The 17602-nt window shown below is 38.4% G+C and overlaps 1 protein-coding gene across 2 annotated transcripts in view; it reads right to left on the reverse strand.

Annotated features, from left to right (window-relative positions):
- The window catches only part of aopep (aminopeptidase O (putative)), an 84558-nt gene that overhangs the window by 59649 nt on the left and 7307 nt on the right, over positions 1-17602 (reverse strand). For both annotated transcript variants that reach the window (XM_082188248.1, XM_082188247.1), the window contains exons 5-7: positions 16215-16481; positions 6082-6271; positions 5117-5223 (exon numbers count right to left, since the gene is read on the reverse strand). In XM_082188248.1, coding sequence (XP_082044374.1) covers positions 5117-5223; positions 6082-6271; positions 16215-16481 — 564 coding nt within the window. The remainder of the gene's footprint in view (positions 1-5116; positions 5224-6081; positions 6272-16214; positions 16482-17602) is intronic.

A 17602-nucleotide genomic window follows, 5' to 3' on the forward strand; every position in this document is an offset into this window, starting at 1 on the left:
AAAAAGGAAATTTGAAGTATTAATTTAAAGAGAGTATGGAATCAGCATGAATGAATCAATGTTTTGAACAATTCGGTTGAATGAATGATTCAATGACTTGCTCGTAAGGACAGTTACACTAAATCCCAACCACTAATGCACAGACAGTCTGTCTGGAGTATGCAAACACAGACAAGCCAATCAACCAATTAATCATAATAGGAACTACCAAATTTAGATATTAGATATTTAAAGATCTTCAGGACACTCACTGACATGTAAAGCATCAGACAGGCTGCATTCTCACAACTCGAGTGTTTCCTTCCTTATGGCCAAAGGTACTGTATATTGCAAGAGACAAACAGAGCTTTGAGTGTTGGCCATCTCTGCATTTAATGACGACCTCGGTTAAAAACTATTGATCTTCTTCAGGAGATTAACTGGTCTTGCCAATAAAAGGCTCTTGTAAAGATTTGGTCGATACTCAGGCGCCGCTAACACAGACAACAGCATTTATTCTTACTTTTTTCTTGCAGACAAATGGGCGTGTAGCTATATGCGTGCAGTGTTTTTCTAGCCATCATAACCTGCTTTTGTTTGTTTCTTTGTGTCACAGATTTGATCCTGATAAACTTCAGTATGATTGATCACGCTCTAATGCCTTATCTCTGGGAGCATGTGCACACAGTGCAGGTCTACGCTGTAAAATTCCACAGAGAAAGTAAAGCAAGATCTGGTAAGAGGGACAGATGTTTTCCCATATATGGAGATCTAGCCTATGGAGATGGAAAAAAACTGTTTTTCACTAATACTTTTAACCAGGAAAGCTTATTCAGAAAAACTTTACATTTCCTGAACAAAATAACAGTGGTGATTGCCTGTGCAAAACTAGCCACTATGATGAGTGTTCTGGTTGCTCCTTTCATGTCTCTATGATATTCTGGTCCCTCATGTCCCTCCTCCAATGAACTGTACAGGATTTCACCTGTGCTATAATCCACCACTCAAAATGATGAATGTAATACATATAATAATTAAATTAATAATAATATAATTTACCCATTTTTATTGTCTGCCAGTCAAAATAACAAAATAATACATTATCAATTAATAAGAATGAAAATGATCATTATTATTAACAAGCTGCTCATTTACATAAAACAACAACAATCTGTGAGTTCATGTCAAGCTGCCGCTTCAGATCCTCTTCAGGATCCAGTTACAGGTCTAAAGGAGTCAAAATGGCTTCAGCTACCTTCTAGCTGTATTTGGGACACTCACTTGTGCTTGTACATTATTGATGCTTACATTTGGTTCCCCTCCAAAAATAAAGAGCAATGTCTCCCTCCTTTCCCCTCTCTCTCTCTCTCTCTCTCTCTCCCTCTGTATGGGAGGGAGTGATAAGGGTGAGCTCCTTTAAAAGGCATGTATTATTCCTCCTAGTCACACAGGCTTTTACATGTGTTTGTGGAAGTGCCCACAGCTGTCCAATGAAAAGGGTGACAGGTATTTATCAAACACAATGGGTAGCCTTCCTTTCCAGACGGATGCATAGATGGACCAACAAATAAACAGATATTCTCGAGTGTCAAAATCAATGAGAATGACTGGCGCCTCCCCTATGTCTTTTTCCCAGTTGAGGAAATGTTTTTTTTTTTTGTTTTTTTTTGTACAACTACAATCATGGTGAAATAAGGTTTAGTTGTAAAATATGGTAAAAAATGGTTGAACGCAAGCACAGTTTGTAGTCTAAAGCAATGTATCGGCTATAACTTTTACTTTTGACATTAGTTTCTTGGTAATCTATGTAAGGAGGGCAACAATTTAAGAGGCCATATTATTCCATTTACAAAGTCTTGATTTAGTTTTTTTGGGGTTATTAAAATAGATTTTCATGCTTGAAAACATTATTTTGCACATATTTTACATTGTTGCAGCTCCTCTCTACCCAGTCTGTCAGTAACACTCTGTATAGTTCCCGGTCTCAATGAAGCCCCTCCTTCCGAAAAGCGCAATGTGCTCTGATTGGTCGGCTGGACCACTGTGTTGATTGGTCAACCATTTTAAGCTTGTTTCAAATTGCAACTCCTTTACCGTAACCGCAAGTTTCCAACACACTACTAATGCAACTCAACTATGCCTCATCCCTTTTCTTTCTTTTTTTTGCGTATGCCTTGGGTATTAATTATTTAAACGAGGGATATTGTGAAATATACGTTCCCTGAAGAAAACTCAAGACTACAATAGAGGCATTTCAGAGAGTTCAGAAACAGCGCTTACTGATATAGAGAATAACTCTTTGGCGTAAACTCTGTCCTTTGTATCTTTGCAGAGCTTTTTCATGCTCTACATTACACACCAAAGAAAGTAAAAAATGTTTGACAAACACTATAGTAAATACAAAAATCATAATAGCTGTTTGAAAACATATGTAAATAACATTGTTTAGCTGATAGTTCTGTATGTATTTAAACTTTTCCATAAGCGCCACCTACTGTCAGAGTGAATTTGCATTTTCATTCAGCCCATCTGCCGTTTTTTCCACATCTGAACAGTGTGCATGTGCATGCCACACATTTTTTTTTATTGAGAACAGACTTTTATATCAGAAACATACTTCAAGCAAGTGCTGAAACGCAGCTGAAACATGCCAGTGATTGGACAGACATTTTGAACAGACAAGTGATAATGAGAAAATAAACATTTGAATGCTTTTAATGCTTTTTTTAACCGACATTAAAATATTTTTTGTAGGTGTGAATAGGCCTTTAGGCCAGAAACATACTTCACACAAGTACTGAAACGCAGCCAGGAGCAATTGGATAGCGCACATACTTGCTTACAGTTATGAATTGCGTTCTGCCACATTTTGCAATGCAACTACATACAAAGCTGACCTTGCGTGGCTGGAAGCTAATAATTGAATGCAAGTACACCCACTGTCCAAGCATTCGCGGTTGCATACACATACTTGCTGAAAGTTTCGGCCTTACATTTACATTTATGTACTTGGCAGATAATTTTATCCAAAGTGATTTACACTGCAATCAAGGTATACATTTGATCAGTTCTTGTATTTCCTGAGAGCTGAAACCGTGACCTTGCAAGTGCTATGCTCTACTGTTTGATCTTTGAAAATGCCCTAGATTTGAATGGCATGTTTTCCTTGTCATAGTATTACTTACCGAATAGTTTACAAGACATTTCTATGTTTTATTCACAAGACGGGCATTCTTCCAGACTGTCTGAACATTTTATCCCTGAGATTATAGTGGGTGTGGGCCCCTTAAAGCGGAGGAAGGGCCAGACACATGCTGTCAGGTGGATCCTCAAAACCTGCTGGTATTGTGACAGCTGAATTCCTGACAAGCTCTATCGCTCTCTCTCATTTTCTCATTCTTAAAAGTTAAGCCAAGGTGATCTACTCCTACCACAAACCTACATAAAACCTTGTGATACTGTGCTCTTCATATGAGAAAATTACATTACATCTCATATCAAATAATACTCATGCAATGACATGCTCGAAATTATTCTGTGCAGTTGAAATGTCATATCTTTTTTAAGCTCTCGTTAAAATCTTGAGCTTACCTGGAAATTTGATCGCGTAAATATGGTATTTCACCATCATTTTTCCAACAGAACATTAGTTACACATATGTCACTGCTTATTACCATGAACTTTATAGGTCCAACAATACACAAAACTAACATGACAGGCTGAAAATAGGAAAAAATTGTGATTTAGCCAAACAAATGCAAGTATTAGCCATATATATTACCATGTGACAGATTCATTGTGGAAATATTACTATATAGTTAGATTTTATGTATTTGATGACATTTGACATCAACAAAAAGCATGAGAATAACTTATAGTCAAAGTAATCGCAAAGGCTGCTAATGAATTAATTATGTATATGTGCAGCATGTTTCATAGTGAGGTGCAGGACTGTGATCAAAGGATCGATTGAATCACAGTAAATGCTGCTTTATCTCTGCAGCGCTGTGAGTTTGACAATTTGTAATTTGAAAAAGCAACACGTGCCACAAATCTTTCCAAACTTGTAATGAGAAGCATTTACAAAACTGTCGTTCAACAAATTACATTTTTTTAAAATAAATAAAAATGAATTATGTTTTACTACAACTCACTTCATAACATCAGTTGTGTGTTTGAAATAACTTTCTTTTGTGATCTGACGACGTGGCTTCATATCACAGAATGAGACAGAAATGATATTATTTTATAATATTCTATACAGTGATCAATTCTGTCGATTAGCATCTCCTTATAAATATATTTTATTTTGAAAATACCAGAGATATCTAGAAGAACACAGATAAACCATATATTGTCTCAATCATATGTTTATTGTCTTCATGTTTCATCAGTCAAAATGTCTCTCAAATTATGACAAATTATGTCAGTAAATGCAAAATGTGGGAATCAGATTGCAGATATTAAATAAGACTTAAAGGGTTAATTCACCCAAAAATTAAAATTATCCCATGATTTACTCACCCTCAAGTCATCCTAGGTGTATATGACTTTCCTCTTTCAGCCAAACACAATCTGAGTTTTTGTTTTTGTTTTTTTTATCGATTTTGAAGATTTTGAAGCCCCAAAAAAACACACACCCATCCATCATAAAAGTAATCCAAGGGCCTTCTTAATAAAGGCCTTCTGAAGCGAAGTGATGCATTTTTGTAAGAAAAAAATATCCATATTTATAACTTTATAAACTAGAATCACTGGCTTCCGTACATGAGTCGATTTGCGGTGGAACCCTGACCCGACACATGAAGTATTGACAAAACCGGAAGTCTAAAATTAGGATTTTTAAAGAGAAATGTCAGAGGAGCTTGAGTTTGTTGCCTAGCCCTATTTGATTACAAATACTATTTTAATTACAAAACACTACTTTAAGCCAACTTTGTAACTGAGAAACATGTTAGTTTCAAAACTTCTCTTAAAAATTAACTTGTTCTATCGTGGCCTTTTGTATGTGCAGATGATGGATAAGCCCTTGCATGAGGAGTATTGAGAGTATATGCACTTAGAGATTGAAAGTTAGAGAAGGAGGAAAGCAAAGCAATGAGAGAGAGAGACAGAGACAGACATGGCCAATCATACCTGAGGACCTGCAGCTCTACTTCAGAGTTCTGTAACTCATCGCTCAGTCTCCTCCAGCGTAGCAGAGCTTTTAACTGTCTCTGCTCCTCAGCCTCTCTACAACCAAACTGGGGAAGACAAAAAAGTGAACAAAACAAATCAAACAACTGCAAATTAAGTGAGTCTAAACACAAAAGTTTCATTTTAAAGGTGAAGTGTGTCATTTCTGCACCACTAGCGTCATCAAATGGAACTAACTATTGTTTTCAGGGAATAGATGTCTTCAAATACTCCCCCATCAGTAATTGGTCAGACAAACAGATAGCCCCGGCATTGGTTAAGCCAGCACGTCTGTTGTCGGGCTGTTCAGGATGCTCCAAAAAAAAAAAAAAAATAGCACCAAAAAGCCCCAGAGTTTATACTCTTCAGGGGAATCAATCTATGAATGACCCACTGATAGCAGTCTCTGCATATTGAACTGGGATAAGAGAAAGTAATTTAAAACATCAATAAAATTACACACTTCATCTTAAAATGCAGCTTGTTGATTCTTAAGACATATTGGAAACATTCCATTAGCACAACAATAGTTTTCAATTCAGAACCGGTAAACACAGATTATAAATACATTCTGAATGAAGTACTGTGTTGATGCGGCGCACAATCACACTTCACAAGCTTGAGTTTGTGTCTCATTATTAGCTATCTCAGTCATTACAGGAAGTGAAGTCTTCCAGTTAATGCAGAAAATTCCATTTAATTTTAAACTCATTTTACACTCTGACCAGTCAGCAAGTGCTCTAATAGGTGTGTAATGAATTTTGGCAAGCATGCTGCATAAGATTCTTTCTTTTTTTTTGGGAGCTTTACTGTTTGAGAGGTGAAGGGGGAGGGGGGGAGGGGGGGGGGGGGGGGGGTATAAGGATGAAAACTTAGATTGGCAGCAAATAAGCGTTCAAAGATTCAACTTTAGTTTATCGTGATACCTTCTGAACGTGGTTCCAGAACGCATCCTCTAAATAAGTGGCAAAACCCTCGCTGATCCATTCTTCCGTCCAATCCCGCGCTCCAATGGCCAGCCCGAACCAGGAATGGGCGATTTCATGGCACACTCTTGCCCCACAGAGGTTCCTCTCACCCGTTAGCACGCTTTGAGACAGGAACGTGATATGTGGACTAGAAAACAAAAGAAAGATTTATTTTACCATTTAAAAGGGGAAGAAACTTAAAAAACAGACTAGGATTAGACGCCGTGGTTGTGCTGTAATTGGTCTACAAACAAATCATTGGTTATAATGTAACTGCGGGTGCTGAGAGCTCAGAGCTCTGACTTCAGCTCCGATCTAGTTATAACATGTTATAAAACTCAGCCACCCTGAAAGAACATCAAAGTGTGGGATTTTCTCTGCCGTAGACATACTATCGTTAAGGAGGTGGAGCTCTCAGCCAAAATGAGGCCTGTTTGCTGCCAGTGGATTTCAGAGTAGCCACCCGTGCCGCACCCTTCACCAAACAATCCGGGTGCATTTGCTAATAGCAGCAAATTACAAGGCGTATAACCGTCATCAGATGTTACCGGGAAAAGTTCCACTGTGAAATGTGCTGAACGACAACACTGTAAACTGGAAAAAATGTCAACTGTAAGATAAGGCTCTTTCAATTGTGTAAGAAAAAACACAACCTCAGGATTCAGACTGCACATAAAACCAAATGAAATATAGTATTGTTTGCCTCCTCACCCGAAATTACCTTGAGTGACCTTTTCAACCAGATAGCCTTGTGTTTCGCACAGCAAATGGGCTGTTATCAAGACCATGTTCCAAACAAAGTTCCTACGAGTCAGGAAAAACAAACCCGTTTCTTTTGTGTCCTAAGGCTTTGGTTTGGCCACATAATGGTTTTCAAATGTGACACATACTGTCGTAGATAGCCGCGAGCGCTTTTCTTCCCCTCACAAAATGAACCTGATAAAATAATCTGAGGTGTTTTATGTATGCCTTTTTACCTTTTCAGCCAGACGTTCACCTTGCCTGGGTCTGGAAAGAGTTTTTTTCTTCCCTACTGTTGCTTTCTTTACACAATGACCACAGCGACAAGCAGGAAATCAATAAAAAAGGTTGGCCTTGACTCTTAAGTTGAAGGTGGCAGGTGTGCCTTTCATTCACACAGTTATGGTTCCCAGAAGTCATCGATATGTTATTTTAGCGGGATTCTGTGTGCCCAAAGAGTTCTCTAAAGCAAAGCTGAGGGACTTTGAAAAAAGCCCTGTTTCTAGATATAGATGACAGAAAATGTACAACACTGTTAAAGAGAAGTGGTAAACAACAGAAGCTTGTTCTTTAAAGGTGGACACTGTTCAAATGCCAGGAAAAAGGGATTTCTTTAGTAGCCACAGAACCTTCTTTTCAGATGTGAAGCACCAGAGTCTGTTCACTGACCGACTAATGCATAATTCTCACAAAATGGGAAAGTAGTTTCCCAATATAGAAATCTCTAACCTGATTGGAATAAGGTTGACACAACAACTTATTAAATAATAACTGGATTTGCCTAAAATTGAACAGACAGACAGACAGACAGACAGACAATCCAAGTAAAAGTTGGATCCAAAACTGGATCCAGTAGTTCATCCAAGACTGAACTACACAGGTTCTCTTTTACTGATGCCACACACAAGCAAACACATGTAAGTCAATAAACCAAGAATTCCTGGAGGATATCTGTACTAAAATATTTAAGAATCACATCTTTTCATCAGAGAACAGAATATCACCACCTGCCCTGTAATTACCAGAGGAAACACTAAAAGTGGAATGTAAAGGTTCAGATTTCAAACATGGCAAAATCATCATCATAGTCATACTCTGATGTATGGAGTTATGGAGGAGGAAAACTTGGTGGGAATAAATCATTCCCCATCTACAATAAGCCTAATTGTGTTTATTGGTACCCTGCCTAATTACATTATCTTTTTCCAGTAAAAATATTTAAACATACAAAATAACAAGATAAAGCTACTTGAGAAGCAAAATTGCTTAAAGGGACATGTCATCATTTACTCACCCTCATCATGTCATTCTAAACCTGCATGACATTTTTCTTTTGTGAACACACAAAACAATATTGGACCCCATTGGCTTTCATTGTAAGGAACAAAACAAACAAAAACAGAAGAAAAAGAAGAAAAGCCTAAAAACATTTGTCTAAAAAATGTATGCCAGTCTGGTTTTTGTGAAATCATACTAAATTACCTAGATACCGAAGTGATGCTTATCCTTATCTAGTCCAGTACAATACTTTTTTTGAAGTTGAATAAAACAAAGATAATTGGCATCCGTTTAACAAGAAAATATTATTTCAGTCTTTATCCTTCACAATTTCACATTTTATATATCTTGTTAGTTATTTATCAAATTTACTAGCGATATCTGAGTGAAAATGTTATGTATGAATGCATTTTAATTGAACTATAATTGGCCTTGGAATTGTACGTGAATTTAATACTTCAATGCATTAGATCACGTATACTTGAGACAGCAAAACCGATTGTTGCTCAATTATTGATTATTGCTTTACAACTGCACATTGTAGCTCTAAAAAGCTGAAAAGGTAAGAAGAACACTTTTAAACTACATCATACAGTGATAGAAAAGCACTAAAGGGCACCAGCCTCCAACAAATGGGTAGTTATGCCCCTGAATTCAGATCATTAACCACTAGGCAATAAGCAACTCCCAATGAGAAGTGTATGAGCTAGTGCCATTTAAGACATTCAAAGCCATATTTATCTTCACCCCCCGTCTCCTCAAAGTGGCTCCATAATGTGCTGCCTGCACTTATTCTTTCTCTTTGTCTCTTATTTAATTTCCCACTCTCCTCAGTCTGATTGCATGAGCTTATTATAGATGGAAAACCCTGGAAGAACCTCGCAGAACAAACCTGATCTACCACAGTCCCTTTTCTTCCTGGCTTTCAGGCTTTAATGGGTGGTATTCCTGTCTAGACTGTAGATTAAGTTGTGGAGCTGCAAAATGAGGTGTGATTCTCTCTGTGGGCCCTGTGGGGCTCCTTTTTGCATGCCAGACCTTTTTAGGACAGATCACATGTGTCAAACATGTAAATCCTGGGAATAAATACCCACACACAGAGGCCGCTGCAGTGCAGAGACTATCAGGATTTGTGGCGCACGCTCCATGAAGCAAACGCAGCCTGTTGCAGATCACAACAACAATGCAATCCATATGTGGACGTTCTACCTACCATATGAGTGGGAAATCTGGAAAATAGACCCACGCTCGCATCGCTGCTGATGTTTATCGCAGAGTGCCTCATGGCACCATTTTAACTTGATTGCTCCACATTAACGTTACAGAGGATTGCTGAAGAGCGTTCGTAAACCGAGCCGGAGGCGCTCATCAGCGCCAGGAAAACCATCCGGACTGAGAAGCAGCAGCAGATGTTTATGCAAAGCTTACAGTGTGCAAGGCCCCATTATGTGAGCTTCCTTCCAACGTTCAAAGCTATCTTATGAGTGAAGTCATTGGTTGAGAATGCAGAATTCTGGCACGTGTGGAATGCAGGACACTGAAAAAAGACAAAATGAAATCAAACTTGACCCCGTTTACTTTCTTAATACAATATATTTGTCTTTGTAATCTTTCATAAAAAATATAACTATAACAACACTGAAACAACTTTTCTTTTCAACTGATGTCATAGATCCCTCTTATTTTTCAGTCTCCTCTGATCCACCCACTCTATATTTTGAGCTCATTTAAAATTTTGCTTCACCCAAAAATGTAAGAATAATGCATATACACAGCCACACACACACACACACACACACAAACGCATGCACGCACAACAACAACAACAATCAATTCCTGATGGATAAAATTATGGCAAAAGTCTCAACCAACATTTTTTTCTCATTGAATATTCTATTTCACTCAGAAATGCATCAGATTACACAACTCTGCCAACCAGGGTTATTATTATAGTTGACTAAAACAAAAACCATTAAAAAAAACATTCTGTTACTTGAAATAAAATAAATGTTGAATAAAATAAATAAATAAATAAATAAAGCTATCAGCTATCCGGCCATCAGAAGCACAGTAGGCTATACACGTTCAACACAAAAATTAAGTAAAGTTGTTTTTGACTTAAATCACCAAAGGTCAACAGAAAAAACATTTGTACATAAAGTAAGATTAAATACATAAAGTGTATTTGTATTATTTAATGTAATATTTCATTGTACACATTTGAGAACACAGTAAAATATATTTTTATTTTTATTTCAGTGACAACAGTCTACATAAAATGAAGTTTTATTGTGACTTTAGCTGGTTAACCAGTGTCAATTTCTTGTTCTTGTTTATAAGTGCTTTTGCAAATCTCTCTCCAGCTTGTATCCTGACTCCACTGGTAGGATGATTAGCTTGAATCTAGCAATAACACCCTCTCCTAGTGTGCAACAGACTTCTAAAGATTCTTTGTGCTTGGATTTGTTATATTTGTGTCTGGTCGGAGGTCTGGGGGAAGAAAGGCAGCTTTCTTGGCTCAGAGAATCAGATTAAACGCAATGGCAGGCGCTATTACAGTGTCATCAAGTGATTCAGTATACACATAGCAGGGACATCTGCCCAGTCTTTGAATGGCCTCATCCATTCTGGATTTTCGTGTGGTAGATGCTCCTCCAGGGATGCTGGGTAATGGCTCCCCACCTCACACTTTGCTCTAGTTTACCAGCCTCTACTGCCACTCCTACTGCCTTAAATCAGCCCCAGGGCCAAATAAACTCTCTCTGTGCCATACAGATTTGATTCATTTAGAGGCACGTTCTGTCCCACACAGCAAAATCCATTTGTTTTCTTATATAGCTCTCTATTTACAGTGGAGAATATGAGTCTGGTCTGAAACTGGAGTGAGAGACTCCATCCACACCAACGCAGACAGTTTTTTGGAATCAACCTGTCAATGAAGACGTGGCGGGGAAAAAAAGGGATATGACTCAGGCTGGATTTCCAGAAAGGGGTTAAGTATGAGACGAAGGAAGCAAGGGCTGCTGATAACAACGCAGGAATGTAATACTAATAACAACCTGCTTTCTAAATCGGAATGCTGCTTATTTACACTTAAAGAAAGAAGAGGGGATTTACGGCACACGTGGGTCCAGGCGGGGAGATCTGGAAGGTGAAAAAGCACCTAATGATTTCAAAACAGCCTAATAAAGTCAAAAATCTAGAAATATATCTGCCTTTTAAACATGCTTCCCTGTCCTCCAGGTGCAGGCATGCTCTGAATTCTTTTGCTCGTGGTGGCTTTTTTACACACACAGCCAAAGGAGGGACAGAAAACCCTCTCTGTGGACTCTCGGCAGAGAAAAACATCTCATCCCTGACAATTTGATTAACAGCCATCTTTCGTGCCAAAGTCCCCCTGGTCTGAAAGATGCTCTCTGTCACACACTTCTTAGGTTACTCAGCAATCAGAGAGGAGTGAAACAAGAAAGTAAAGCGAGAGAGAGAGAGCGAGAGAAAAGAAAGAGCGAGAGAAAGGGCTATTTAAGTGGTGTTATCTCAGCCTTCCGAGCTCCTTGGCTATTCCAGCACATTCCAAAAGCTTCACATCCGTCGTCCACATTACACTCCGCACCCATGGGACTCCACTTTCCTTTCCCCATATGGTCATTTTAAGTCTAAAGGAAGGGCATGTCAGCAAAGAAATGAGTTTGGTACTAGATAGATATTACAATGAGTTAAGTGCTACCTGTAACCACTAAAAAAACTAAAAACTGAGCCAGAGTCTCCAATTACAAACCAAAGTAATGCTGAAAAGTGGCACTACTTCATTGTTTGGGACATTCATGTGTGGCCCAATCAGAATATCTAATCAGACCTTCCCACTCGGTAGAAAAAACCTAATATTTGACCAATTTCGACAACCAAAAGCAGAGACAGCCTGATTATAATAAGAGCATTTCATGCAGCCAGAAACTCGCCGATATTAAAATGTGAGCCTACATTTAAATAACGTTTTTGCTTTTTCATTACCCCTGGTCCACATAATGCCTGTGTTATTCAGAACTTCAAAATCCAATCATTTATTTCATGGTGTTGTAATCTAACATACTCTGGTGAGTCAGAACGTTTGGAGGATGATTAATTCGCCCTTAAACATTTCGAATCCCGAATTTGTCGCATGTGGGTGGTGCATGTTTCTAAAACTGGTAAAATTTTTATATTGTTTTGTTAATCTTTGGAGAGTTTACATAATCATAACTCCGCTGAATACCAAAATCACTTCAAAGTCCTAAATCACGTTGTCCTACCCTGCGTAATATATGTACCAAAAAGCGTGTGCGAGTGCAGCTCTTGAACAGCAAACACAGCACCTCTGGGAAACAAACTTCTTCTTTATTCCTTCTATGCAATTGCTGACTACCTGTTCAGGTGGTGAAATATGAAGAGTAGGTTGCCCCCAGGCTGAAGGTCTCTACTTCTCTGGGCAGAACATACCACCTGCTCTTTCCTCCAACAAATAGTCAACATGAAAAGCATATTTGCCCCCAAAACTGCTCAAATCCAGATGGAGCACATAATTCACACAGTAGAATGACAGACAAATTTTGACTTTTCTAGGTTCAATAAAAGCTCAAAGAACAGCATTTGATGCATAATGTTTTTTACCATAACAAATCATTTTAATGTGTCCATCCTTCTCTTTAAAAAAAAAAGAAGAATATAAAAATAGAGGTTAATCTGAGGCACTTACAATGTAAGAGCATGTAGCAAAAAAAATTATCACTTAAAGAAGAAATGTATACTGTAGCTAATAATAGTTAAAGCACTTCTATTCTTCTGTTAAAGCTTGTAAATTATTTGAGCCGTAAAGCCGTTGAAATCATAATTTCTAGTTGCTTTAGGTTTGTAGGATTTACATCATGGCAACAAAATTATAAAATTGGATATAACTTTACACAGAAAAGGTAAGCCATTTTTTCCCACACTAAGTTCATGTTAACACACATATTATTATTGTCTTGTGGCTATCCTAAGACAGTGAGTATTTTAATATTTATGGATTGGCCCCATTTACTTCCAATGTGAGTGCCTCAAAGAAGTTGAAATGCAGGTTTAATTTAATTTGTGGTATTCAACTTTGTAACAGCCATCTGCCCTGTTAATTAAGCTTAAGTTGTATTGAACCCGGAATATTCCTTTAAGCTGTGAAGAGCTAGTGAGATTTTTAAGGCATGATTCTGCATATCCCCCCACCCCACACTCTCCTCGGGTGCCAGTCCAAACCGCCTCAGAGTTCAGACAGATCTAACAGGCTATATAAGGTCAAATGCTAGTCTCAGCAGCAGAGTAATTGCCAAGTAATTGACCGAGATGAGCTATTTATACAGTGTAAAAGTACACAAAATGCACTTCAAGTGGGCTGGCCATTACTCATGAGAACGTCTGGATGCATAATATTGAGCAGGAACATCCCAGAATTCCTTTAACCTGTCTCTCTACAAATTATTTATGTGGACATATCTGAATCTCTCCCAAAAGCACTACTGATGGTGGTGGTGTGCTTGTCTTAACATACAGCAACAATCCAATGACTTAATTGGCAGCTGCAACAATACAGCTTTGGATTCTACATAAAAGACATCAGTAAATAAAGCTATTACCCACCTACTGTCACTAAACACCTTACATCATTGACATAGCGTGGGAAAACACAATGAAATAAGATTTCTCTAAGCTGCAGAAGCCCTCAGTCTCGCAGAAAAGCAGCCGATGCCCATATTTGCACATCTGGCATATGAAGTATTCCAACTATGTCCTGCTGTGGCGTAAAAGAGGTGTTAAGGGACAGAAAGTGAGCGCCTTCAAAGTTGAGGAAAGTGCTGTGCCCTTCCTCTGAAGATCTGACGATACGAGCATCTTGTGTTTACGTCATCACCTCGTAGCCGTCACAGCCCAGAAACTTCCCTACGTGATCGGTCAGCCATACACAGGATGGAAGTGTGATGATGTTCCTCGCAGTAATATTTCCTCAAGCTTCAAAAAGCCTGTCATCAGATTCTAGGACTTCACGAATAAGACTCGGAGGAATCGAGCCAAGAATAACGTCCCGGTGGGATTGCTGTTTTTTTTTCTGCACTGGGACAGCAGTCATTCGGGTATTTGGGAGGAAGCACAGCGCACACTATCAGGCCTGGCCTTTCTTGACTTCTTAATCTTTACTTCCTTCCCTCCAGAGAACCACCAGCAGCACCACTTGTATGTCCAAAGCCCCAGCTGCAAATGAACAAGCATGATATAAAAGCAGATATTGGCTTGGCCCCAAGGATTTGGGCCCACATACTTCCCAATTTTCAGATTAAACAGCTCCTGTCTCTGAAGTGGTTCCAGGAGCGAATGGCTTTTGTTGCTGGAAATAATCAACACATCCTCTCCCACATCCTGGGGGATCGGCATCTCAAAGTACCCCTCTCCTGGCCCCAAATGTACTTTGTTGATCACTCTTTTTCGCTCTGATTTGTGCTTCAAGAATGGCCTGGAGGACTGTACCATTCCCTAGAGAAGGGGTGGCCGACTGTCTCCTGCTGTGATCCGTACAGGGCAAAGGACAGGGAGTATGAGTATCCGTTTCTCTCGCACACAGACATATTTCTGTCATCCACTGGCAGTTTTTGCAAGGAGGCTACTAAAACCAGGCTGTAATAAACGGTGAGTTAACTAAATTCTCTCCAGACCAAAAAAAAACCTGCAGTCCTGAGTCCTGTGCATCACATTAGCTCAAGCAGAAAAGGAGTAACTAATTCAGGAAAAGAAAAACACAGGAGTGACCGCTGTTAAGATGCATGCCCAGTGCTAATTAGAATGTGACATTTTCTCTCTGTGAATGGCTGGAACCAGCCTGGGGCACTGGGTAATGACCTCATATCCTGTGGAATACTTATTCCTGGACAAGGAGATGGTGGGAAATACAGGAAGACCTGTGGTCACCTTTCTTACTAGTGTTTGCTTATATTCAAAGCAATTGCTTCACTGAAAATTGTGCAATGCCTGAAATTCCACATCGAATTCTGGTTAAGGAATGATTTTAAGAAAACAGAGCTTGGTATACTTTAAACACAAACAAAAACAAAGTGCACGCATATGATTCATTGAGTATTTCCTGAACAGTGACCTTCCTGAGCAGTGTAAGGAAAATGAGTTCACTGCAGCCATTTAAACAGATCCAACAGGTTCTCACCACCTAAAGCCACCCAGACTACTAAACAAACAGCATGGTTAGCCAAGAAGAGCATTTAAATTGGTCAATTCATAAATAATGTGGCATGCTGGAGGGCAATGCCCAAAAGGAATCAGTGGGAACAGCTGCCAAGCAATGGCTTGATATCTGTGTTTCACTTCTAAAAACCTCTGCTGCTTTGCAGACTAAGAGACAGGTCAGTGTTTTAGTTTACCACTGTTGATGAGATACTACTGATACATATATACGTATGCAGTGTTAACTAACATGAGACTGAGAGGGAAAACCAGTTTTTCTGTAAGTTGTTTTCACTGAAAAATAACTGCAATTATGTTTTAAAACAAAACAATTCAGCCAGAAATTATCATGTAATAATCCTCATTTTGTTTCAAATCTGTACGACCTTCTTTTTTCCATGAAACACATAAGGAGACATTTTTGAAAAATGTCCTGGTCATTGTTTTCCATGCAATAATGATGAAAAGAATACAATGCACCAAAAAGCTTCAGAAGACTTGGAATAAAATGCATGAATTGTATGGACCACGTGTATGATATTGCATGATTTATAGAGAATTTTGTCCTTTTTAAAGATTTGAAACATTTTTAACATTTATTCATTGCAATCGCCAAAAAAAAAAAAAAAAAAGAATAAAAACCATCTCCTTTTGCATTCCAAGGATGAAAGTAAGTGGGGGGGATTTGTAAATCATGACATTCCTTTAAGTAGCCAAACAGGGGATAAAACGGATCAGTTCAGTTCTACCTCTACACATTATTTATGATTGCCGCACACTACAGATCAAACAAAATATTATTATTTCAGAATCACATTTGAGATAAATGCACCACTTACCTGGCCATGCCCAGACTGGAGAACCCTGAGGGAACAATGAGCACATCTAGACGTGAGAATGGATGGACACCAAGAAGAGAGTGAGCTGCAGTCATACAGAGAGGCAGTAGGGGTAGAACCATATCCTTTGCCTTTTGCAGGTGGCAGGGTGGGGCAAATACCCGGTGAGGAATAACAGTCTGTGTCCTAGCAGCGCTAAGCATGAAGCGACAGGGATAATCCACGTGGGAGCAAACATATTGCTGATCAGCGCTGTCCAAAGAAAGACTGCAAAACAGAGAAATATGCCAATATTAACGCAGAATACACTATAAAGAGTATTAGTTGTAGGCTTTGATTCAGCATATAGTAAACAAGAATCAACACAGAGTCACTACTATATGCAAGGAACCCAAGTCCAATCACAATTCAGTATGCAGATAGATGAAAAGGAAGACCAAGACACACAAAAGTGAGAGCTGCTAACTATGAATTAATAATTAAGACCATTATTCCATTAGCAATATAATATGCAAATATTGTGACATTTAATCAATGTCATCACTACCTAAAAAGAAACAATTCTGCATTTGTTTTATCACTGTTTTTACTTTGGAAAGTATTTGGAAACCTATCTAAACAGAAAACCGGGATGTATGATAGAGATGTGTGTATATTATTGGAATGTAATAAACATAATCACTTTTTTCCATATTTATTTTATAAGGAATATACGTTACTATAGAAGTGAACTCTTTGCAAACCAAATTTATCACATAAAAAAAAATACTTTAAATTATACATACACCTTTGGAACAAACTAAAAACAAAATTAACAAACAAAAAAAGCAGTGGAAACATGTTTTAAAAGTAGGGCTTCGCGGAAAAATTGATATTATCGAGCTCGCGATAAAATTTACGTCGATAACGACGATAAACTATGGACATTTGTACTCGACATGGATTAATCTAACAGCCTATCACACAGCAGGAAAAAACGCGACATCAGCAAGTCAGTGTATGTCGCTAATACTAAACAGTGATTTCTGTGTGAATGAACGGTGCGTTTTGTCTGATACACAAACTCACTCACATGTGACGCTCACGGTGTTTTCAGCGTCTATACCGTCTCAATATGTGCAGACCTGATCACATAAACTTCACCTCCAAAGCTGAGCTTTGAGAGTCACTTTACAAGCTTTTCACCGTTTAATTTGAGAAAAACTACCGTCAGTTACACACTGAAACTAAATGAAACATTTTCACGACAACCCGTCAAAATAAAAGTTCGGATTAACTTCAAGAAATGATGACTGAAATATATCACTACTGTATACTAAAATGTACTTCTCAAAGTAATAATAATAATATTAATATTTCTAAGAAATATCATACAACCAAGATATTTT

The sequence above is a fragment of the Leuciscus leuciscus genome, assembly GCF_965113295.1.
Source record: "Leuciscus leuciscus genome assembly, chromosome: 13".
In the NCBI taxonomy this organism is placed as follows: Eukaryota; Metazoa; Chordata; class Actinopteri; order Cypriniformes; family Leuciscidae; genus Leuciscus; species Leuciscus leuciscus.